The following is a 27,190-nucleotide window of genomic DNA, read 5'->3' as shown; positions in this document are numbered from 1 at the left end:
ACACCGGAAAGTGAAAAAATTACATTCAGTACGTAATATTTCGACGCCAATTCTTTTGCGCTAGAATTGAATAATCGAGTTGGGGCCCATTAGCTTTTCCTATTTATGACATAATCAATGCTTGTGCCAAATTTCACGTTTCTATGACACCGGAAAGTGAAAAAATTACATTCCGCACGTAAAATTTGGAGGCTAATTCTTTTGCGCATAGAATTGAATAATCGAGTTGGTACCCATCAGCTTTTCCTATTTATGACATAATCAATGCTCGTGCCAAATTTCACGTTTCTATGACACCGGAAAGTGAAGAAAGTACATTCCGCACGTAAAATTTGGACGCTAATTCTTTTGCACTAGAATTGAATAATCGAGTTGGGACCCATTAGCTTTTCCTATTTATGTCATAATCAATGCCCGTGCCAAATTTTAAGTTTCTAGGACATTGGGAAGTGAGAGATTTAGATTACGTACGTAAAATTTCGACTCTAATTCTTTTGCGCATAGAATTGAATAATCGAGTTGGGACCCATTACCTTTTCCTATTTATGACATAATCAATGCTCGTGCCAAATTTCCTGTTTCTATGACACCGGAAAGTGAAGAAAGTACATTCCGCACGTAAAATTTGGACGCTAATTCTTTTGCACTAGAATTGAATAATCGAGTTGGGACCCATTAGCTTTTCCTATTTCTGACATAATCAATCCTCATGCCAAATTTCATGTTTCTATGACACTGGAAAGTGAGAAAAATACATTCCGTACGTAAAATTTGGACGCTAATTCTTTTGCGCATAGAATTGAATAATCGAGTTGGAACCCATTAGCTTTTCCTATTTATGTCATAATCAATGCTCGTGCCAAATTTTAAGTTTCTAGGACATTGGGAAGTGAGAGATTTAGATTACGTACGTAAAATTTCGACTCTAATTCTTTTGCGCATAGAATTGAATAATCGAGTTGGGACCCAATTACTTTTCCTATTTTGGAGATAATCTATGCTCGTGCCAAAACTCATGTTTCTACGATATCGGGAAGTTGGAGAACTTTTGGCGAGTCAGTCAGTGAGTCAGTGAGTCAGTCAGTGAGTCAGTGAGTCAGTCAGTGAGTCAGTCAGTGAGTCAGTCAGTGAGTCAGTCAGTGAGTCAGTGAGGGCTTTCAGCTTTATATATATATATATATATAGATACAGGAGATACCCAGGTTATACCAGCATGCTCCATATCACTATATACAGGATGTATAACTTATACTAGCTATTCATATAAAGTTATATACAGGAGATAGCCAGATTATACCAGCATGCTCTATATTACTATATACAGGAGATATATAACTTATACCAGCTGTACATATATAATTATATACAGGACATGCCCAGGTTATACCAGCATGCTCCATATCACTATATAAAGGGAGATGTATAACCTATACTAGCTGTACATATATAATTATATACAGGAGATACCCAGGTTATACCAGCATGCTTCATATCACTATATACAGGAGATGTGTAACTCATACCAGCTGTACATGTATAATTATATACAGGAGATACCCAGGCTATACCAGCATGCTTCATATCACTATATACAGGAGATGTGTAACTCATACCAGCTGTACATGTATAATTATATACAGGAGATACCCAGGTTATACCAGCATGCTCCATATCACTATATAAAGCGAGATGTATAACCTATACTAGCTGTACATATATAATTATATACAGGAGATACCCAGGTTACACCAGCATGGTCCATATCACTATATACAGGAAATGCATAACCTATACTGGCTGTACATATATAATTATATACAGGAGATACCCAGGTTATACCAGCATGCTCCATATCACTATATACAGGATGTATAACTTATACTAGCTATTCATATAAAGTTATATACAGGAGATAGCCAGGTTATACCAGCATGCTCCATATTACTATATACAGGAGATATGTAATTTATACCAGCTGTACATATATAATTATATACAGGAGATACCCAGGTTATACCAGCATGCTCCATATCGTTATAAACAAGAGATGTATAACTTATACTAGTAGTACATATATAATTATATACAGGAGATACCCAGGTTATACCAGCATGTTCCATATCACTATATACAGGAGATGTATAACTTATACCGACTGTAAATATATAATTATATACAGGAGATACCCAGCTTATACCAGCATGCTCCATATCACTATATACAGGATGTATAACTTATACCAGCTGTACATATATAATTATATACAGATGATACCCAGGTTATGCCAGCATGCTCCATATCACTATATACAGGAGATGTATAACGTATACCAGCTGTACATATATAATTATATACAGGAGATACCCAGGTTATACCAGCATTCTCCATATCACTATATACAGGAGATGTATAACTAATACCAGCTGTACATATATAATTATATACAGGAGATACCCAGGTTATACCAGCATGCTCCATATCGTTATAAACAAGAGATGTATAACTTATACTAGTAGTACATATATAATTATATACAGGAGATACCCAGGTTATACCAGCATGTTCCATATCACTATATACAGGCAATGTTTAACTTATACCAGCTGTACATATATAATAATATACAGGAGATACCCAGGTTACACCAGCATTCTCCATATCATTATACAGGAGATGTATAACTTATACCAGCTGTACATATATAATTATATACAGGAGATACCCAGGTTATATTAGCATGCTTCATATAACTATATACAGGAGATGTGTAACTCATACCAGCTGTACATGTATAATTATATACAGGAGATACCCAGGTTATACCAGCATGCTCTATATCACTATATACAAGAAATGTATAACTTATACTGGCTGTACATATATAATTATATACAGGAGATACCCAGGTTATACCAGCATGCTCCATATCACTATAAACAAGTGACGTATAACTTATACTAGTAGTACATATATAATAATATACAGCGGATACCCAGGTTATACCAGTATGCTCCATATCACTATATACAGGAAATGTTTAACTTATACCGGCTGTACATATATAATTATATACAGGAGATACCCAGGTTATACCAGCATTCTCCATATCACTATATACAGGAGATGTATAACTTATACAAGCTGTACATATATAATTATATACAGGAGATACCCAGGTTATACCAGCATGCTCCATATCACTATATACAGGAAATGTTTAACTTATACCGGCTGTACATATATAATTATATACAGGAGATACCCAGGTTATACCAGCATTCTCCATATCACTATATACAGGAGATGTATAACTTATACAAGCTGTACATATATAATTATATACAGGAGATACCCAGGTTATACCAGCATGCTTCATATCACTATATACAGGAAATGTTTAACTTATACCGGCTGTACATATATAATTATATACAGGAGATACCCAGGTTATACCAGCATGCTTCATATCACTTTATACAGGAGATGTGTAACTCATACCAGCTGTACATGTATAATTATATACAGGAGATACCCAGGTTATGCCAGCATGCTCCATATCACTATATAAAGGGAGATGTATGCTTTATACCAGCTGTACATATATAATTATATACAGGAGATACCCAGGTTATACCAGCATGCTCCATATCACTATATACAGGGGATGTATAACTTATACTAGCTATACATATATACATATATAATTATATACAGGAGATGCCCAGGTTATACTAGAATGCTCCATATCACTATATACAGGAGATGTATAACTTATACCAGCTGTACATATATAGTTATATACAGCAGATACCCAGGTTATACCAGCATGCTCCATATCACTATATAAGGAGATATATAACTTATACCAGCTGTACATATATAATTATATACAGGAGATGCCCAGGTTATACCAGCATGCTCCATATCACTATATACAGGAAATGTTTAACTTATACCGGCTGTACATATATAATTATATACAGGAGATACCCAGGTTATACCAGCATGCTTCATATCACTTTATACAGGAGATGTGTAACTCATACCAGCTGTACATGTATAATTATATACAGGAGATACCCAGGTTATGCCAGCATGCTCCATATCACTATATAAAGGGAGATGTATGCTTTATACCAGCTGTACATATATAATTATATACAGGAGATACCCAGGTTATACCAGCATGCTCCATATCACTATATACAGGGGATGTATAACTTATACTAGCTATACATATATACATATATAATTATATACAGGAGATGCCCAGGTTATACTAGAATGCTCCATATCACTATATACAGGAGATGTATAACTTATACCAGCTGTACATATATAGTTATATACAGCAGATACCCAGGTTATACCAGCATGCTCCATATCACTATATAAGGAGATATATAACTTATACCAGCTGTACATATATAATTATATACAGGAGATGCCCAGGTTATACCAGCATGCTCCATATCACTATATAGAAGCAGCCGACATTATGTTCACATCTGTAGAGGAGACTCCAAAGGGACCCTCCGGTACAGAGACAGCATGAAGCCGTGAGCGGAATAGTGCAGCATGCTGTGCTGCTTCAGGAAGGGACATTTCTGCCCAGGTGCTGGAGGACTCATTATAGCCAATGGGGACCTTCTGGCGCCAAGGACTGAGCTGAAAAATAGAGTCTAAATGCCAGTGTGAACCTCGCCTTAGATACACAGCTCAGCGGATTGTATCAAATAGGATAGGCTTATATATATGGCACATGCAAGGCTTAGATACATGGCTCAGTAGACACTATTACACACAATAGGTTTATATACACAAGTAAGCAGACAGTATCACAGAGTTTAAGCTTAGATACACAGCTCAGCAGACAACATGACACATGCAAGGCTTAGATACATAGCTCAGCAGACACGATCACATAGCATAGACTTTTTTTTTAACACATCTCAGAAGGCAGTATCACACAGCATAGGCCTAGATACACAGTTCATCAGGCAATATGACACATGCAAGGCTTAGATATATGACTCAGCAAACAGTATCACACTGGATAAGCTTAGATACATGCTTAGCAGTATAGCTTTTTTGCAACTTATTAACCCTTGGGTACATACCTGCCCTTTTCCAGCCGTAAGATTCTGGAGGGACCCTAGTGACGCCTCTTGGGTGTAATTCCGGGTGCTCTTTGCAATGAGTGACAGGTAGAGCCGAACCAGTTTGGAGCTCCACAAACATTCCACCCCTCGGGGGTTACTGGTTTCCTCAGCAGTAGGGACTTCTCCCCAGTCCTGGAGGCAAAATGAGAGCTTATAGAAATACCTCCTCTTCTACTATTCCCCTGAGCTTCTTTCCTGCCCCAGCCACCGTTATCAGCAACTGAAGCTCCTACTGGATTCTGTATACAGCTCCTATGCAGATCTATGTGTCTCCCTGGTTACAGACTACAAACCATCCCCGTGTAGTCTGATCCTACAGTCATGTGTTATTCTTCTCCCTCAGCCACTTCAGAAGCTATAGTGTATGGATTAGCAACAAGAGGGGGCAGATTGGGGAAGTAACAGGATCGCACTCAGGGAGAATTAATAGTCTGTAACCATGGAGACACAGTCCTTTTTAACACCTTCGTAACCAAGCAATTTTCGTTGTTGCATTGCAAGAGCCAGAATTCGCTGACGGCCATCTGAGGACTTGTGTGTCTGTGGGGGGACTTGTATATATTACTGCCCTCCGTATAATGTGCTGGAGGACTTGTATATATTACCGCCCTCCGTATAATGTGCTGGAGGACTTGTATATATTACCGCCGCCCTCCGTATAATGTGCTGGAGGACTTGTATATATTACCGCCACCCTCCGTATAATGTGCTGGAGGACTTGTATATATTACCGCCGCCCTCCGTATAATGTGCTGGAGGACTTGTATATATTACCGCCCTCCGTATAATGTGCTGGAGGACTTGTATATATTACCGCCGCCCTCCGTATAATGTGCTGGAGGACTTGTATATATTACCGCCACCCTCCGTATAATGTGCTGGAGGACTTGTATATATTACCGCCGCCCTCCGTATAATGTGCTGGAGGACTTGTATATATTACCGCCGCCCTCCGTATAATGTGCTGGAGGACTTGTATATATTACCGCCGCCCTCCGTATAATGTGCTGGAGGACTTGTATATATTACCACCCTCCGTATAATGTGCTGGAGGACTTGTATATATTACCACCCTCCGTATAATGTGCTGGAGGACTTGTATATATTACCGCCGCCCTCCGTATAATGTGCTGGAGGACTTGTATATATTACCGCCGCCCTCCGTATAATGTGCTGGAGGACTTGTATATATTACCGCCGCCCTCCGTGTAATGTGCTGGAGGACTTGTATATATTACCGCCGCCCTCCGTGTAATGTGCTGGAGGACTTGTATATATTACCGCCCTCCGTATAATGTGCTGGAGGACTTGTATATATTACCACCCTCCGTATAATGTGCTGGAGGACTTGTATATATTACCGCCGCCCTCCGTATAATGTGCTGGAGGACTTGTATATATTACCGCCGCCCTCCGTATAATGTGCTGGAGGACTTGTATATATTACCGCCGCCCTCCGTGTAATGTGCAAGAGGACTTGTATATATTACCGCCGCCCTCCGTATAATGTGCTGGAGGACTTGTATATATTACCGCCGCCCTCCGTATAATGTGCTGGAGGACTTGTATATATTACCGCCGCCCTCCGTATAATGTGCTGGAGGACTTGTATATATTACCGCCGGGGTCCGGATAATGTGCTGGAGGACTTGTATATATTACCGCCGCCCTCCATATAATGTGCTGGAGGACCTGTATATATTACCGCCACCCTCCATATAATGTGCTGGAGGACTTGTATATATTACCACCACCCTCCGTATAATGTGCTGGAGGACTTGTATATATTACCGCCACCCTCCGTATAATGTGCTGGAGGACTTGTATATATTACCGCCACCCTCAATATAATGTGCTGGAGGACTTGTATATATTACCGCCTCCCTCCGTATACTGTGCTGGAGGACTTGTATATATTACCGCCCTCTGTATAATGTGCTGGGGGACTTGTATATATTACCGCCCTCCGTATAATGTGCTGGAGGACTTGTATATATTACCGCCGCCCTCCATATAATGTGCTGGAGGACTTGTATATATTACCGCCTCCCTCTGTATACTGTGCTGGAGGACTTGTATATATTACCGCCGCCCTCTGTATAATGTGCTGGGGGACTTGTATATATTACCGCCGCCCTCCGTATAATGTGCTGGAGGACTTGTATATATTACCGCCACCCTCCGTATAATGTGCTGGAGGACTTGTATATTTTACCGCCCTCCGTATAATGTGCTGGAGGACTTGTATATATTACCGCCCTCCGTATAATGTGCTGGAGGACTTGTATATATTACCGCCACCCTCCATATAATGTGCTGGAGGACTTGTATATATTACCGCCTCCCTCTGTATACTGTGCTGGAGGACTTGTATATATTACCGCCGCCCTCTGTATAATGTGCTGGGGGACTTGTATATATTACCGCCGCCCCCGTATAATGTGCTGGAGGACTTGTATATATTACCGCCCTCCGTATAATGTGCTGGAGGACTTGTATATATTACCGCCCTCCGTATAATGTGCTGGAGGACTTGTATATATTACCGCCACCCTCCGTATAATGTGCTGGAGGACTTGTATATATTACCCCCGCCCTCCGTATAATGTGCTGGAGGACTTGTATATATTACCGCCACCCTCCGTATAATGTGCTGGAGGACTTGTATATATTACCCCCGCCCTCCGTATAATGTGCTGGAGGACTTGTATATATTACCCCCGCCCTCCGTATAATGTGCTGGAGGACTTGTATATATTACCCCCGCCCTCCGTATAATGTGCTGGAGGACTTGTATATATTACCGCCCTCCGTATAATGTGCTGGAGGACTTGTATATATTACCGCCACCCTCCATATAATGTGCTGGAGGACTTGTATATATTACCGCCGCCCTCCGTATAATGTGCTGGAGGACTTGTATATATTACTGCCCTCCGTATAATGTGCTGGAGGACTTGTATATATTACCGCCCTCCGTATAATGTGCTGGAGGACTTGTATATAGTACCGCCGCCCTCCGTATAATGTGCTGGAGGACTTGTATATATTACCGCCCTCCGTATAATGTGCTGGAGGACTTGTATATAGTACCGCCGCCCTCCGTATAATGTGCTGGAGGACTTGTATATATTACCGCCCTCCGTATAATGTGCTGGAGGACTTGTATATAGTACCGCCGCCCTCCGTATAATGTGCTGGAGGACTTGTATATATTACCGCCCTCCGTATAATGTGCTGGAGGACTTGTATATAGTACCGCCGCCCTCCGTATAATGTGCTGGAGGACTTGTATATATTACCGCCCTCCGTATAATGTGCTGGAGGACTTGTATATATTACCGCCGCCCTCTGTATAATGTGCTGGAGGACTTGTGTATATTACCGCCCTCCGTATAATGTGCTGGAGGACTTGTATATATTACCGCCCTCCGTATAATGTGCTGGAGGACTTGTATATATTACCGCCGCCCTCCGTATAATGTGCCGGAGGACTTGTATATATTACCGCCCTCCGTATAATGTGCTGGAGGACTTGTATATATTACCGCCCTCCGTATAATGTGCTGGAGGACTTGTATATATTACCGCGCTCTGTATAATGTGCTGGTGGACTTGTATATATTACCGCCGCCCTCCGTATAATGTGCTGGAGGACTTGTATACATTACCGCCGCCCTCCGTATAATGTGCTGGAGGACTTGTATATATTACCGTGCTCTGTATAATGTGCTGGAGGACTTGTATATATTACCGCCCTCCGTATAATGTGCCGGAGGACTTGTATATATTACCGCGCTCTGTATAATGTGCCGGAGGACTTGTATATATTACCGCCCTCCGTATAATGTGCTGGAGGACTTGTATATATTACCGCCCTCCGTATAATGTGCTGGAGGACTTGTATATATTACTGCCCTCCGTATAATGTGCTGGAGGACTTGTATATATTACCGCCGCCCTCCGTATAATGTGCTGGAGGACTTGTATATATTACTGCCCTCCGTATAATGTGCCGGAGGACTTGTATATATTACCGCCGCCCTCCGTATAATGTGCTGGAGGACTTGTATATATTACTGCCCTCCGTATACTGTGCTGGAGGACTTGTATATATTACCGCCCTCCGTATAATGTGCCGGAGGACTTGTATATATTACCGCCGCCCTCCGTATAATGTGCTGGAGGACTTGTATATATTACCGCCCTCCGTATAATGTGCCGGAGGACTTGTATATATTAACCCCCACCGAATAATGTGCTGGAGGACTTGTATATATTACCGCCCTCCGTATAATGTGCTGGAGGACTTGTATATATTACCGCCGCCCTCCGTATAATGTGCTGGAGGACTTGTATATATTACCGCCCTCCGTATAATGTGCTGGAGGACTTGTATATATTACCGCCCTCCGTATAATGTGCTGGAGGACTTGTATATATTACCGCCGCCCTCCGTATAATGTGCTGGAGGACTTGTATATATTACCGCGCTCTGTATAATGTGCTGGAGGACTTGTATATATTACCGCCCTCCGTATAATGTGCTGGAGGACTTGTATATATTACCCCCCACCGAATAATGTGCTGGAGGACTTTTACGACATCTTTTTGTTTGTTTCATCACATTTTTGAATTAAGTTGTTTTGTTGCTTGCAGTTTGATGTGACTTTGGATTGGTGTTTATTACTAGAGATGAGCGAACGTGTTCTTAACGAACACTTACGCACCCAGACACCGGCTTTAGCGAGGACTTCAGTGTCCGCGCGTAAAGATTCGGCCGGCGCCGGGGGGCGGGGAGAGGCGCGGCGGCGCGGGCGGCAGCAGCGGGGAACAGGGGGGAGCCCTCTCTCTCTCCCTCTCCCCCCCACTCCCCGCCGCACCCCCCCGCGCTGCCACGGCGACCCCCGAACTTTTTTCGCCCGAGCACGGAATTGCTCGCAAAGTTCGGTGCTCGGGCGAAAAGGGGCGGAGCCGAACACGTTCGCTCATCTCTATTTATTACGTTTTTTTGTGGGGCAAACAAAAGAAAAATAGTGATTTCCAAGTTACTTTTCTAAAACTATATTTCTGGCATTCACCGTGCGTGATTGACAATATTTTCTTGGTCGTAAGAGCGCCGTCAGACCCGTCACACCCATCACGCCCGTCACATCCGTCATGTGTGCGTTCTTTCCAACTGTCGACACGATTTGTTAGTCTATTGCGGCGGTTTCACACGGGTGATAAAAATCGCGGCCGGTCGCATCTTTCTGCTTTGTGTGATTTTCTTATCACCCACGGTTCCCTAGGGAGCTTCCCTTTTTATCGCGCTGCGGCGCACCAGCTACAGTTGTCACGAGATGTGATGCGTTTTAACATTATAAAGTCCTATTGACTTTCACGCTTAAAAAAATAAATAAATAAAAAATTGCAGCAAATATTGCTTGAGAAAATCACAAGCTGCAGCGATGTTTTTGTGAGAAAAAGCAGCTGTGACGCTCCAGAGTCGCAGGAACAAAGATGCAATTGTGCCAGCATTTTTTTCGGCCATATCGCGATCGCCCGTGTGAAACTTCCCGTAAGAGGACTTGAAGATGCAATCACTCATTCACCAGGATAGTACACTGCATTACTTATGTAGTGCATTCTACTAAGCCTATGGCAACAGCCTATTGCACTCTGTCAGAGGCAGGGTCTAATAGGCGGAATTACACGGAGGCCTTTGTTAGATTTCATATGGACGAGGATGAAAGAGAGGGGTGGAGCAAAACCTGTACGGTCGTGTTTGTGAAACTACATATCCGGAAGGGTAACTTCAATGGTGGAGGTGGAGCAGACGACGCACCGCCTGGGTGGGTGTGATAAAGCAAGAGTGTAGTGGCCCAGAGCAACGGGGCCCCTCCATAACTGTATGCATGCCCTTGTCTATGTAATGTCAGTGTCTTCTGTGTTGCATGAATGATTTGTATTGCATAACTGCAGCACTGAAAGGGTTAACTGTCTGGTATGTGAGCTGACTGTCTGGAAAATGTATCTGTTTGTTTGTCATGTGACCTTGTGAGATATATGTGGATAGAAGGTGCATGAGTGAGAGTTGTGGAGTTGAGTTCAATGAGTCCTGTTCTGTCCCGACCTGGGCATGCTAGAGGAGTGCAAGGCAGCTGTCTGTGAGTAGCTTCCACCCACAGACACAGAATGGAAGAGGCCAAGGGAGTGGCCTAATAGCTGCACGGGCCTACTACCCTCAAGAGTCCACAGCCAGAAGAGAGCGAGTGAGGAGTCGTCCTGCAGCATGTCTACCACCAACAGTCAGTGTGGGCCGGTAGAGGCTGTGAGAGGAAGGAGTGGTGCCGGGCCAGGACCTGCTGATAACTAGGACTGTGGCTTCTCCAGATCCCGTGAGTCCTCCTCTCACACCTCTTGTCAAGCTACTGTGAAACAGATGTAAAGAGTTCTGTTAACCAACGTTCCAGTAAAACGGCCAGTTGCCCGTCCGTTTCCGGACGCCGTGTCCTAAACAGTACTCGTGTGTGTGTGTGGATTTACTCTGCCAACTAGGGATCCCCGTGACAGAAGAAACAGTGGCGTCACGCGTGACAAAAAGGACTAAGGCACACATGTCAAGCACAAAACCCGCTGTGCAGCAGGTTCCCTCCCTGCTGCTGTCAGTATGAGATCGGCTATCGGCTTCTTCTGTCTAGTGGAACAGACACAAATAGATGAGTACCGATATCACCCTGACAACGGCAGGCGGAGGAGGGAATAAGCCTGCAGATCACATGATCTCCGGTGCGAGGAGAGCAGGCGGAGGAGGAGAGCCAGCCAGTGCTGACCTCCTCTCACTGGCCCTCTCTGTTCATGGGAGCAGATCTGGGGAGGCGTCAGGGGCCCAAGTCTGCAGGAGGATAGCAGCCAGTATACCTGCCATTGGGACCACAATGGATGCAGGTAAGTATACAGATTGCTCTGTCTGGTATATAAACATATCTGCTTGCATTGTGTATAAAAATGTAAAAGTGTCTGCGTGTGTATACATAATAACAGCGTTTGAAATATAGAAAAGTGTGCGCCTATATGTATGTATATATATATATATACATACTCACGCACACTCAGGCACGCACCTGTGCATATATGTATGTATAATAGTGTGGGGGTTACTTTATACTACTGCGGCCAATATAGGGAACACAATTACTACTGGACCCACCATGGGGCCACTTTTACTACTGGGGCCACTATAGGAGCACTATGACTACTGGGGCCATTATGGGGAATGCTATTATTATTGGGTCACTATGGGGGTTACTTACTACTGGGGCCACTATGGGTGACCCTATTATCACTGGGGTCGCTATGGGGGCCTTATAACTACTGGGGCCACTATGGGGGACCCTATTATCACTCAGGCTACTATGGTTGACCCTTTTACCACTGGGGTCACTATGGGGACCTTATAAATACTGGGGCCACTATGGGTGACCCTACTACCACTCAGGCCACTATGGTTGACCCTATTACCACTGGCGTTGATATGGAGACCTTATAACTACTGGGGCCACTATGGGTGACCCTATTACCACTGGGGTTGATATGGGGACCTTATAACTACTGGGGAAACTATGGGTGACCCTATTACCACTGGGGTCCCTATTGGGATCTTATAAATACTTGCGCCACTATGGGTGACGCTATTACCACTGGTGTCACTATGGGGACCTTATAACTACTGGGGCCACTATGGGGGACCCTATTACCACTCAGGCCACTATGGGGTTCGTTATTACTATACAGTCTTACAATTAGAATTGGCCCTTTGAAGGCTGATGTGGCCCTCGGTGAAAATGAGTGTGACACCCCTGGACTAAGGTAATCCATCATTGAGTTCCCGTGTTTAATAGCCTGTCCTCAGCCCTTGGATGTGTCACCAGCTACCCTCCGGGAGAAAGACGGTAAAGCCACCATGACAAGGCCCAAACTCCACCTTGCCGTCTCCTGGGCCGCGGCCCGCTCCTTGGACGCTGAAGGAGAACAGGACTAAAGTCCGGCAGTTGAGAAGGCGCAACACTCCTGGTCACAGCGGGTAGGCTGTCACCGAAGGGGTGGAAGACTTCTTCTATTTAATAAAGTACGTGATCAGCATAAGAAAACGCCTTTCGGGGAGACCCCCTTCATCAGTTCAGCCGGTGGTTAAAATATACAAGCAATTGGTGGGTCAGAAAAAAGGGTTAATATTGAGATCCTGTTTGCCTGCGCAGTGAGGGTCAGCCGGGCAGCAGCAGGAGAAGCTCTTGTTAAATTTCAGGCTGCCATGGGAACCCGATGATACCGGGCGATCGCACTACGCGAAGACCTACCTCCTTCAACTTCCTGCTGCGTGAGCCAAAACAGCCGATGTTTGATTCGTTGCGAGACGAGCTCCGGGTCAGCGAGTGGAAGTTGTGGCTGTATCTGCTGGGCACCTCCGACTCCAGTTGGTAGGACAGGTTATGGAGGATGCACACACAGTTCTCTGTGGCCTGAAATAAAGGGGTACAAAAAAAGAGAAGAGAAGAGCGGAAACTATCAAAAACTGCCGCAGGAAAGATGGGCGACAACCAACATGGACGTCATTACACCCTTCCCAAAAGGTGGTCAGCCAGCTCTCCTACAGCTCCAAAGGTCAAATCCGCCTAAATATCAACATACATGTGTGTCCTATATGATGAGAACTTACCTTGTCATCAGGCTTGTGGTCAGCGACAGTCCGACTAATGTAATGGACCAGGGAGTCGATTAGTCCATCACATTCCCGCAAAGCCCTCCTGCCCTCAGGACCAGCGGAGCTCATGTTCCTGGAGTAGAGGAGAGAACCAGAAAAATGACTGCGTTTAAATAAGAAATCAGCAGGGGGCAGTATTATAGTAGTTATATTCTTGTACATAGGGGGCAGTATTATAGTAGTTATATTCTTGTACATAGGGGGCAGTATTATAGTACTTATATTCTTGTACATAGGGGGCAGTATTATAGTAGTTATATTCTTGTACATAGGGGGCAGTATTATAGTAGTTATATTCTTGTACATAGGAGCAATATTATAGTAGTTATATTCTTGTACATAGAGGGCAGTATTATAGTAGTTATATTCTTGTACATAGGGGGCAGCATTATAGTAGTTATATTCTTGTACATAGGGGGCAGCATTATAGTAGTTATATTCTTGTACATAGGGGGTAGTATTATAGTAGTTATATTCTTGTATATAGGGGCAGTATTATAGTAGTTATATTCTTGTACATAGGGGGCAGTATTATAGTAGTTATATTCTTTTACATAGGGGGCAGTATTATAGTAGTTATATTCTTGTATATAGGGGCAGTATTATAGTAGTTATATTCTTGTACATAGGGGGCTGTATTATAGTAGTTATATTCTTGTACATAGGAGCAGTATTATAGTAGTTATATTCTTGTACATAGGGGGTAGTATTATAGTAGTTATATTCTTGTACATAGGAGCAGTATTATAGTAGTTATATTCTTTTACATAGGGGGCAGTATTATAGTAGTTCTATTCTTGTCCATAGGAGAGGATAGACGTGTGCTTGTGAGCTCCCAGTAGGGAGGAGGCATGGCCTCTGACCCAGGAGGAAGTGAGTGCAGCTGGGCTGACGATCCTGGGAGAGCCCAGAGCCTGGAGTGTGGCTTGCAGCATGGAGATCAAGAAAGTGGTAACCAGGAAATGGTGGCTGGTGAGATTACTGAATCATGTAAAGCATTTGGATTGAGTATGAAAGTGACTAAGAAAAGTTTATTTAAACTGGAAAGACAAATTTTGAAGTTAAGAGAAGAGATTAAGATAGAGACGGATCCAAAGACAAAGCTGATGAAGTGTGAGTGCCTGGATAATTGCACACGTGAGCTCGCTATACTAAAGGAGCGACTAGACAAAGAAGCAAATGTAATACCTAAAGTAGAAAACTGGGCAATGGAGAAAAAGAGGGAAGCCAGAGTGCAAAACATGAAGAGGGAGGCCAGAGTGCAAAACATGAAGATTAAAAAAGTCATTGAGGAAAAAGGTACTGACTATAATGTTGTGTATAGTATGGTGGAGCAGGGAACCCCTCTGAGATGTGCGGGTGCAGCGCCTGGAGGGTCACTGAGTATGGGAGCTGAGCTATCAGACTCTGAAAATGCTGCTAATACTGAGGAGCAAAATGTGACAGCCAATAAGGGGTTAATTGCAAAGGACTCTGCGGTGCTGATGAAATGAATGCAAGTAGTAATCTGGTGTATGCTTCAGGGACTGACATTGTAAATGAAACACTGTGCAGTGTCATGAGTGAAGAGACAACTGCATTGTCCGGAGTAGATATGGTGGAGATTAGTGAAGGTTCTCAGCCATCTGCAGAGGAGTGTATACAGCAATCTGCAGGACAGTCTCATATCACCGCAGGTGTGTCTGCAGGACAGTGTGATGCCAGTGCAGGTGTGTCTGCAGGACAGTCTCATACCACCGCAGGTGTGTCTGCAGGACAGTGTGAAACCACCGCAGGTGTGTCTGCAGATCAATCAGGAGTCAGTAAGCCTGCTGATGAGGAAAGGTCAGGCACTCATCCCTCTGCTGACCGTCCACAATTCAACAGACTATTCTCCAATGTCACAAATTCAGCTCCCCCTCCACCACAGAGGAGAAACGCTGTCAGGATTAAGTACACAGGGCCAGAGGAGAACATTCCCTCTAGACTGTACATTGGGAAGAGTCTCCTAAAAGACTTTATGAAGTTTAAAGCCTCTGAGGTGTACGCTCTGATCCATATCCCCTCCAGCAGGATCTACGACATCAGCTTTAAGCTGCAATATGACTTGGATGCATTTTGGAGTATATATAATGACACAAGGGGACAGTCAATCTGGGAGTATTTCCAGGTGATCCAGCTGTCCAAGCCTCAGGTGGTGAGGGCCACCATATTGTTCCAGTCTGAGGTGGTGGCGCTGGCAGATCTGGAGCACTGGCTGAGTAGGCAATGTATGATCATGAACTACCCAGAAAAAATCTATGATGAGGAGGGAATCTGGAATGGTGGATACACTGTAAAGATCCAATTAGAGCGAACCAATGGTGTGACCAGACATCTACCGCACTCCTATCTAGGCTCAGAGAGAGGAATATGCTATTACCCTGGTCAGCCTCGTCTATGTCATAGGTGTGGGGGCAGACACCTCGCTTTTAACTGCTCTCGAGTCAAGTGTTCATTATGTGGAGAGTTTGGACATTCAAAAAGCGATTGTAGAGGACCCGTCATCTGTAACCTGTGTTTAGGAGCAGGTCATACATTCCGGGAGTGTCCACATGCAGAGCATAATAAAGGAGGTGATGATATCGGCATAGAGCCCATGGAGGAAGGTAAAGAGGACGTCGCCGCAAGAGCAGAAACAGCCCCAGAATCCAACAGTCCTAATACTAATGTAGTGCAAAGTACCAGTGACCCTGCTTTAGAGACTGATAACTCACCTGCTGCACTACAAGTACCAGCAGAGGGAGAGATGGATGGTCCTCCCACTATAGTACAAGTACCAGCAGAGGCAGAGATGGATGGTCCTCCCACTACAGTACAAGTACCAGCAGAGGGAGAGATGGATGGTCCTCCCACTACAGTACAAGTACCAGCAGAGGGAGAGATGGATGGTCCTCCCACTACAGTACAAGTACCAGCCACCGAGAATGCATCTGATGGAAAAAGAAAAATCCTTGCTGTAAGAAGTGAAATATCCCCTGTTGTACTACAAGCACCAGCTATTAAAGATAAACCTCATGAAAGGAAGAAAATATCCAGTAAACCTGTTGCTAAATCACCTGAACAGCAGCCATGTATGGCTACAGAACCCTCCGACCGAGCCGCAAGGCCCAGGCGCCCCTCTGTGGATGAAGAGGGGTTCCAGGCGGTTAAAAGAAAGAACAAAACTGCAGATCCTGCTAGAAAAGTCACCGCAGCAAAGAAAACCCTGGATCAGCCGGTGCCGGCCATAACCTCCGGACAGTATGGAGTGCTGCGAGAAGAATCAGAGAAGTCGGAAAAAGAATGTGTCTCTTTACATAACTCTGATGACGACCTTCAGGAAGAGGAACCTCAACCATCAGTGTCCACCAAAAGATGGGGCTCTGCAGGTGACAGCAGCGGACAGAGGAGGAAAAGCAAGAAAGACCAGTGACTTAAATGAGTTTTGAGAGTCTGCTCTATAAATGGGAACAGTGTAAAGACTAAGAACAGAAACAATGTACATAGTATAAACTGGAGGAGAATCCGGGTACCAACTTCTGTGCGGGTGGTCTGAAGTTTATTTTGTTCTGTCTTTCTGTTTTGTTGTTCTGTTTTCGTTGTTGACTCTTATGTGTTTATAGTTAGTATATTGTAATAATTTTGTTGCAAGTTTTAAATAAAAAGATCATTATAGTAGTTATATTCTTGTACATAGGGGGCAGCATTATAGTAATTATATTCTTGTACATAGGGGGCAGTATTATAGTAGTTATATACTTGTACATAGGAGGCAATATTATAGTAGTTATATTCTTGTACATAGGAGGCAGTATTATAGTAGTTATATTCTTGTACATAGGAGCAATATTATAGTAGTTATATTCTTGTACATAGGAGGGCAGTATTATAGTAGTTATATTCTTGTACATAGGGGGCAGCATTATAGTAGTTATATTCTTGTACATAGGGGGCAGTATTATAGTAGTTATATTCTTGTACATAGGAGGCAGTATTCTAGTAGTTATATTCTTGTACATAGGGGGCAATATTATAGTAGTTATATTCTTGTACATAGGAGGCAGTATTATAGTAGTTATATTCTTGTACATAGGGGGCAATATTATAGTAGTTATATTCTTGTACATAGGAGGCAGTATTATAGTAGTTATATTCTTGTACATAGGGGGCAGTATTATAGTAGTTATATTCTTGTATATAGGGGGCAGTATTATAGTAGTTATATTCTTGTATATAGTGGGCAGTATTATAGTAGTTATATTCTTGTACATAGGAGGCAGTATTATAGTAGTTATATTCTTGTACATAGGGGGCAGTATTATAGTAGTTATATTCTTGTACATAGGGGGCAGTATTATAGTAGTTATATTTTTGTACATAGGAGGCAGTATTATAGTAGTTATATTCTAGTACACAGGAGGCAGTATTATAGTAGTTATATTTTTGTACATAGGAGGCAGTATTATAGTAGTTATATTCTTTTACACAGGGGGCAGTATTCTAGTAGTTATATTCTTTTACATAGGAGCAGTATTATAGTAGGTATATTCTGGTACATAGGGGGCACTATTATAGTAATATTCTTGTACATAGGAGGCAGTATTATAGTAGTTATATTCTTGGACATAGGAGGCAGTATTATAGTAGTTATATTCTTGTACATAGGAGGCAGTATTATAGTAGTTATATTCTTGTACATAGGGGGCAGTATTATAGTAGTTATATTCTTGTACATAGGAGCAGTATTGTAGTAGTTATATTCTTGTACATAGGGGCAATATTGTAGTAGTTATATTCTTGTACATAGGGAGCAGTATTATAGTAGTTATATTGTCTTAGGGGCAGTATTATAGTGGCTATATACTTGTACTTAGGGGCAGTATTTTAGTAGTTATATTCTTGTACATAGGGGGCAGTATTATAGTAGTTATATTCTTGTACATAGGAGGCAGTATTCTAGTAGTTATATACTTGTACATAGGAGGCAGTATTATAGTAGTTATATTCTTGTACATAGGGGGCAATATTATAGTAGTTATATTCTTGTACATAGGAGGCAGTATTATAGTAGTTATATTCTTGTACATAGGGGGCAATATTATAGTAGTTATATTCTTGTACATAGGAGGCAGTATTATAGTAGTTATATTCTTGTACATAGGGGGCAGTATTATAGTAGTTATATTCTTGTACATAGGGGGCAGTATTATAGTAGTTATATTCTTGTATATAGTGGGCAGTATTATAGTAGTTATATTCTTGTACATAGGGGGCAGTATTATAGTAGTTATATTTTTGTACATAGGAGGCAGTATTATAGTAGTTATATTCTAGTACACAGGAGGCAGTATTATAGTAGTTATATTTTTGTACATAGGAGGCAGTATTATAGTAGTTATATTCTTTTACACAGGGGGCAGTATTCTAGTAGTTATATTCTTGTACATAGGAGCAGTATTATAGTAGGTATATTCTGGTACATAGGGGGCACTATTATAGTAGTTATATTCTTGTACATAGGAGGCAGTATTATAGTAGTTATATTCTTGGACATAGGAGGCAGTATTATAGTAGTTATATTCTTGGACATAGGAGGCAGTATTATAGTAGTTATATTCTTGTACATAGGAGGCAGTATTATTGTAGTTATATTTTTGTACATCGGAGGCAGTATTATAGTAGTTATATTCTTGTACATAGGAGGCAGTATTATAGTAGTTATATTCTTGTACATAGGGGGCAATATTATAGTAGTTATATTCTTGTACATAGGAGGCAGTATTATAGTAGTTATATTCTTGTACATAGGGGGCAGTATTATAGTAGTTATATTCTTGTACATAGGAGCAGTATTGTAGTAGTTATATTCTTGTACATAGGGGCAATATTGTAGTAGTTATATTCTTGTACATAGGGAGCAGTATTATAGTAGTTATATTGTCTTAGGGGCAGTATTATAGTGGCTATATACTTGTACTTAGGGGCAGTATTTTAGTAGTTATATTCTTGTACATAGGGGGCAGTATTATAGTAGTTATATTCTTGTACATAGGAGGCAGTATTCTAGTAGTTATATTCCTATACGTAGAAGGCAGTATTATAGTAGTTATATTTTTGTACATAGGAGGCAGTATTATAGTAGTTATATTCTTTTACACAGGGGGCAGTATTCTAGTAGTTATATTCCTATACATAGGAGCAGTATTATAGTAGTTATATTCTTGTACATAGGAGCAGTATTATAGTAGGTATATTCTTGTACACAGGAGCAGTATTATACTAGTTATATTCTTGTACATATTAGCAGTATTATAGTAGTTTTATTCTTGTACATAGAGGGCAGTATTATAGTAGTTATATCCTTGTGCATAGGAGCAGTATTATAGTAGTTATATTCTTGTACATAGGGGGCAGTATTATAGTAGTTGCATTCTTGTACATAGGAGCAGTATTATAGTAGTTATATTCTTGTACATAGGGGGCAGTATTATAGTAGTTGCATTCTTGTACATAGGAGCAGTATTATAGTAGTTATATTCTTGTGCATAGGGGCAGCATTAAAGTAGTTATATTCTTGTACATAGGGGGCACTATTATAGTAGTTATATTCTTGTACATAGGGGCAGTATTATAGTAATTATACTCTTGGACATATGGGGCAGTATTATAGTAGTTATATCCTTGTGCATAGGAGCAGTATTATAGTAGTTATATTCTTGGACATATGGGGCAGTATTAAAGCAGCTATATTCTTTTACATAGGGGGCAGTATTCTAGTAGTTATATTCCTATACATAGAAGGCAGTATTCTAGTAGTTATATTCTTGTACATAGGAGCAGTATTATAGTAGGTATATTCTGGTACATAGGGGGCACTATTATAGTAGTTATATTTTTGTACATAGGAGGCAGTATTATAGTAGTTATATTCTTTTACATAGGGGGCAGTATTATAGTAGGTATATTCCTATACATAGGGGGCAGTATTACAGTAGTTATATTCCTGTACATAGGGGGCAGTATTATAGTAGTTATATTCTTGTACATAGGAGGCAGTATTATAGTAGTTATATTCTTTTACATAGGAGCAGTATTATAGTAGGTATATTCTGGTACATAGGGGGCACTATTATAGTAATATTCTTGTACATAGGAGGCAGTATTATAGTAGTTATATTCTTGGACATAGGAGGCAGTATTATAGTAGTTATATTCTTGTACATAGGAGGCAGTATTATAGTAGTTATATTCTTGTACATAGGGGGCAGTATTATAGTAGTTATATTCTTGTACATAGGAGCAGTATTGTAGTAGTTATATTCTTGTACATAGGGGCAATATTGTAGTAGTTATATTCTTGTACATAGGGAGCAGTATTATAGTAGTTATATTGTCTTAGGGGCAGTATTATAGTGGCTATATACTTGTACTTAGGGGCAGTATTTTAGTAGTTATATTCTTGTACATAGGGGGCAGTATTATAGTAGTTATATTCTTGTACATAGGAGGCAGTATTCTAGTAGTTATATACTTGTACATAGGAGGCAGTATTATAGTAGTTATATTCTTGTACATAGGGGGCAATATTATAGTAGTTATATTCTTGTACATAGGAGGCAGTATTATAGTAGTTATATTCTTGTACATAGGGGGCAATATTATAGTAGTTATATTCTTGTACATAGGAGGCAGTATTATAGTAGTTATATTCTTGTACATAGGGGGCAGTATTATAGTAGTTATATTCTTGTACATAGGGGGCAGTATTATAGTAGTTATATTCTTGTATATAGTGGGCAGTATTATAGTAGTTATATTCTTGTACATAGGGGGCAGTATTATAGTAGTTATATTTTTGTACATAGGAGGCAGTATTATAGTAGTTATATTCTAGTACACAGGAGGCAGTATTATAGTAGTTATATTTTTGTACATAGGAGGCAGTATTATAGTAGTTATATTCTTTTACACAGGGGGCAGTATTCTAGTAGTTATATTCTTGTACATAGGAGCAGTATTATAGTAGGTATATTCTGGTACATAGGGGGCACTATTATAGTAGTTATATTCTTGTACATAGGAGGCAGTATTATAGTAGTTATATTCTTGGACATAGGAGGCAGTATTATAGTAGTTATATTCTTGGACATAGGAGGCAGTATTATAGTAGTTATATTCTTGTACATAGGAGGCAGTATTATTGTAGTTATATTTTTGTACATCGGAGGCAGTATTATAGTAGTTATATTCTTGTACATAGGAGGCAGTATTATAGTAGTTATATTCTTGTACATAGGGGGCAATATTATAGTAGTTATATTCTTGTACATAGGAGGCAGTATTATAGTAGTTATATTCTTGTACATAGGGGGCAGTATTATAGTAGTTATATTCTTGTACATAGGAGCAGTATTGTAGTAGTTATATTCTTGTACATAGGGGCAATATTGTAGTAGTTATATTCTTGTACATAGGGAGCAGTATTATAGTAGTTATATTGTCTTAGGGGCAGTATTATAGTGGCTATATACTTGTACTTAGGGGCAGTATTTTAGTAGTTATATTCTTGTACATAGGGGGCAGTATTATAGTAGTTATATTCTTGTACATAGGAGGCAGTATTCTAGTAGTTATATTCCTATACGTAGAAGGCAGTATTATAGTAGTTATATTTTTGTACATAGGAGGCAGTATTATAGTAGTTATATTCTTTTACACAGGGGGCAGTATTCTAGTAGTTATATTCCTATACATAGGAGCAGTATTATAGTAGTTATATTCTTGTACATAGGAGCAGTATTATAGTAGGTATATTCTTGTACACAGGAGCAGTATTATACTAGTTATATTCTTGTACATATTAGCAGTATTATAGTAGTTTTATTCTTGTACATAGAGGGCAGTATTATAGTAGTTATATCCTTGTGCATAGGAGCAGTATTATAGTAGTTATATTCTTGTACATAGGGGGCAGTATTATAGTAGTTGCATTCTTGTACATAGGAGCAGTATTATAGTAGTTATATTCTTGTACATAGGGGGCAGTATTATAGTAGTTGCATTCTTGTACATAGGAGCAGTATTATAGTAGTTATATTCTTGTGCATAGGGGCAGCATTAAAGTAGTTATATTCTTGTACATAGGGGGCACTATTATAGTAGTTATATTCTTGTACATAGGGGCAGTATTATAGTAGTTATATTCTTGGACATATGGGGCAGTATTATAGTAGTTATATCCTTGTGCATAGGAGCAGTATTATAGTAGTTATATTCTTGGACATATGGGGCAGTATTAAAGCAGCTATATTCTTTTACATAGGGGGCAGTATTCTAGTAGTTATATTCCTATACATAGAAGGCAGTATTCTAGTAGTTATATTCTTGTACATAGGAGCAGTATTATAGTAGGTATATTCTGGTACATAGGGGGCACTATTATAGTAGTTATATTTTTGTACATAGGAGGCAGTATTATAGTAGTTATATTCTTTTACATAGGGGGCAGTATTATAGTAGGTATATTCCTATACATAGGGGGCAGTATTACAGTAGTTATATTCCTGTACATAGGGGGCAGTATTATAGTAGTTATATTCTTGTACATAGGAGGCAGTATTATAGTAGTTATATTCTTGTACATAGGGGCAGTATTATAGTAATTATATTCTTGTACATAGGGGCAGTATTATAGTAATTATATTCTTGTACATAGTGGGGCAGTATTATAGTAGTTATATTCTAGTACGTAGGAGGCGGTATTAAAGCAGTTATATTCCTGGACATATGGGGCAGTATTAAAGCAGCTATATTCTTTTACATAGGGGGCAGTATTCTAGTAGTTATATTCCTATACATAGGAGGCAGTATTCTAGTAGTTATATTCTTGTACATAGGGGCAGTATTATAGTAGTTATATTCTTGTACATAGGGGGCAGCATTATAGTAGTTCTATTCTTGTACATAGGGGGCAGTATTATACTAGCTATATTCTTGTACATAGGAGGCAGTATTATCGTAGTTATATTCTTGTACATAGGAGCAGAATTATAGTAGTTATATTCTTGTACATGGGGGGCAGTATTATCGGAGTTCTATTCTTGTACATAACGGGGCAGTATTAAAGTAGTTATATTCTTGTACACAGGAGCAGTATTATAGTAGTTTTATCCTTGTGCATAGGAGCAGTATTATAGTAGTTATATTCTCCTAGATAGGGGCAGTATTATAGTAGTTATATTCTCCTAGATAGGGGCAGTATTATAGTAGTTATATTCTTGTACATAGGAGCAGTATTATAGTAGTTATATTCTTGTACATAGGAGGCAGTATTATAGTAGTTATATTCTTGTACATAGAAGCAGTATTATAGTAGTTATATTCTTTTACATAGGAGGCAGTATTATACTGGTTATATTCTTGTACATAGGGGGCAGTATTAAAATAGTTATATTCTTGTACAGAGGAGGAGTATTATGGTAGTTATATTCTGGTACATAGGGAGGCAGGATTATAGTAGTTTTATTCTTGTACATAGAGGGCAGTATTATAGTAGATATATTCTTGTATATAGCGAGCAGTATTATAGTAGTTATATCCTTGTGCATAGGAGCAGTATTATAGTTGTTATATTCTCCTAGATAGGGGCAGTATTATAGTAGTTATATTCTTGTACATAGGGAGCAGTATTATAGTAGTTATATTCTTGTACATTGGGGGCAGTATTATAGTAGTTATATTCTTGTACATAGGGGGCAGTATTATAGTAGTTATATTCTTGTACATAGGAGGCAGTATTATAGTAGATATATTCTTGTATATAGCGAGCAGTATTATAGTAGTTATATCCTTGTGCATAGGAGCAGTATTATAGTTGTTATATTCTCCTAGATAGGGGCAGTATTATAGTAGTTATATTCTTGTACATAGGGGGCAGTATTATAGTAGTTATATTCTTGTACATTGGGGGCAGTATTATAGTAGTTATATTCTTGTACATTGGGGGCAGTATTATAGTAGTTATATTATTGTACATAGGGAGCAGTATTATAGTAGTTATATTCTTGTACATAGGGAGCAGTATTATAGTAGTTATATTCTTGTACATAGGGGGCAGTATTATAGTAGTTATATTCTTGTACATAGGGAGCAGTATTATAGTAGTTATATCCTTGTGCATAGGAGCAGTATTATAGTTGTTATATTCTCCTAGATAGGGGCAGTATTATAGTAGTTATATTCTTGTACATTGGGGGCAGTATTATAGTAGTTATATTCTTGTATGTAGGCGGCGGTACAGGAAGTGCAGTTAATATCATGGCTGTATTATTATATCAGCTTTCTTCTCCAGTTTTTACAATCAGAGCCCGGAGCTCCTGAGATTTCAGTGTCTGGGCATGAACCATCTTGTGTAATGAATGGAGAACATCCTCTCCAGAACGTCCCAGTCATTATATATGATCTTGCAGGCAGATATTTTTCGCTCATTGACCTGCTTACCCGTTTGGGAAGTATAAACAGGCACCCTGTGATCTCACGGCTTTCCGCTTACATTCCTTTGTTGGAGCAAAGTGTAATAATAAAATCTCCTCCTCTGTGACATCTAATGCGCTAATTATGGAGTAACATTATCCTGCACATACGTAGCCTGCAGCGTTCTACTGGTTATGGGTGGAGGCAGCTTTATGACAGAGGAAATAGATGTTGGCTTTATGGTTACAAGCTGCAGAACCGGGAATGAGATCAGGAACTGATAAAGGTTTTATAGGGGTTCTTCCGCTTTGTCAGAAGCGTCTCCCCATGATAAGTTGATCACAGTGTATCTTGCTGCTGGGACCTCCAGTGACCAGCTTTGGGGAAATATGAAGCCAAGTGCTGAGTTTCCATACAGCGCCCCCACAGGAGAAAGAGAGGCATTATTTGTAGTAAATAAGGCTAATAGCGTTGGTTCAGGAATCTAGTGGTGCCTCCATTGAGTCAAATCCCTCCCTCCCCTGAAAAGCCTGGCAATGGAGTGTGTGTTCTGTGTGATATCCCTGCAATTTTGTCTCGGCGATATCGCTGTCCCTGTGTGATAGAGGCCCAACCCACATAATAAAGCCATTTTTACTGCAGTCTGTATTCTGTAAAAACAAGACTTCCCAAAATCGTGAAATTGCATTTTTTTTCCACTTCAAACCACTTTTAAAAGTTTTTCAGGACCTTAGTAGGAATTATTTTTTATTAAAAGGCTGCGACCTTAAGGGGTTAAAAGTAGATCACCTGTAAGCTAAATATATAATTAGGGAATTGCCTTTCAAGAGATTCTCTAATTAAAAAGCGTTGTTCCAAGATTTCAAGCTTTCCCCTTTCCACGGGATAAGGGATTGCTGATTGGTGGGGGGTCTCACTGCTGAGACGGGGGGTCCATGTGTTTGATGAGAATCTTGGGCGCAGCTCAGTATCCGCCGTGTGAACCCGCCCATAGGATGCCAGATGCAGAGCAGCGAGCGCCTGGTGATGTGGCCCCTCCTCGGAGCGCCTCGTCAATTATGAATGCACCTTATTGTGCTCTGAAGGGCGAAGAATGCAGAACGCTCTTGTCAAGTGAACAGGTGCCGTCACGGGTTTGCCGACAGAGAACCAAGTCCAATATTTTTTAGCAAGAGAATAAAACCCAGTTTTTATAGATGTAGAAAAGCTGAGATTAACTCTTTGGGGCCAGGTAGTTTCTACAACTCTTCAGATGACAGGAATGCAGTAGGTTAACCTGCAGTCATATGGAAAGACCAAAGCTAAAGCGCAGTGATACCAAACCGCTCAATCTTCTGAACAATGAGAAAGGGATGACGGTAGTAGTATGTGTAGAGTGCTGTGGCAAATTTGTATGGCAAGCCACACCCCTTTTACTCAAAGCCCAGCCCTCTGTATTCCATAATAGTACCCTTCAGTGGTCACCTCACTCTAATACTAACCCCTTAATGGCCCCAGTAGCAATAGTGACCCAATTAGTGGCCCCAGTAGTAATAATGGCTCCCTGAATGGCCCCAGTAGCAATAGTGGCCTTAGTAGTAGTAGTGAACCCCATAATGGCCCCAGTAGCAATAGTGACTCAATTAGTGGCCTTTGTAGTAATAGTGAATCCCAAAATGGCCCCAGTAGCAATAGTGACTCAATTAGTGGCCTTTGTAGTAATAGTGATCCCCATAATGGCCCCAGTAGTAATAGTGCCCCCACAGTGGCCCATTTGGTAATAGTGAACCCAGTTATTAGCCCCAGTAGAAATAGTGCCTCCAAAGTCTCCAGT

General features: G+C 40.7%; 1 protein-coding gene across 1 annotated transcript in view; it reads right to left on the bottom strand.

The window, feature by feature from the left end:
• PKP2 (plakophilin 2) overlaps positions 1-27,190 on the bottom strand; it is a 68,589-nt gene that overhangs the window by 5,537 nt on the left and 35,862 nt on the right. Inside the window, exons 7-9 of the mRNA XM_066590124.1 lie at positions 13,861-13,978; positions 13,502-13,663; positions 5,121-5,294 (exon numbers count right to left, since the gene is read on the bottom strand). Coding sequence (XP_066446221.1) covers positions 5,121-5,294; positions 13,502-13,663; positions 13,861-13,978 — 454 coding nt within the window. The remainder of the gene's footprint in view (positions 1-5,120; positions 5,295-13,501; positions 13,664-13,860; positions 13,979-27,190) is intronic.

Source organism: Eleutherodactylus coqui, chromosome 2, assembly GCF_035609145.1.
Source record: "Eleutherodactylus coqui strain aEleCoq1 chromosome 2, aEleCoq1.hap1, whole genome shotgun sequence".
Taxonomy (NCBI): domain Eukaryota; kingdom Metazoa; phylum Chordata; class Amphibia; order Anura; family Eleutherodactylidae; genus Eleutherodactylus; species Eleutherodactylus coqui.
The sequence above is the reverse complement of the archived record's forward strand: the minus strand, read 5'-3'. Positions and strand labels throughout refer to the sequence as shown.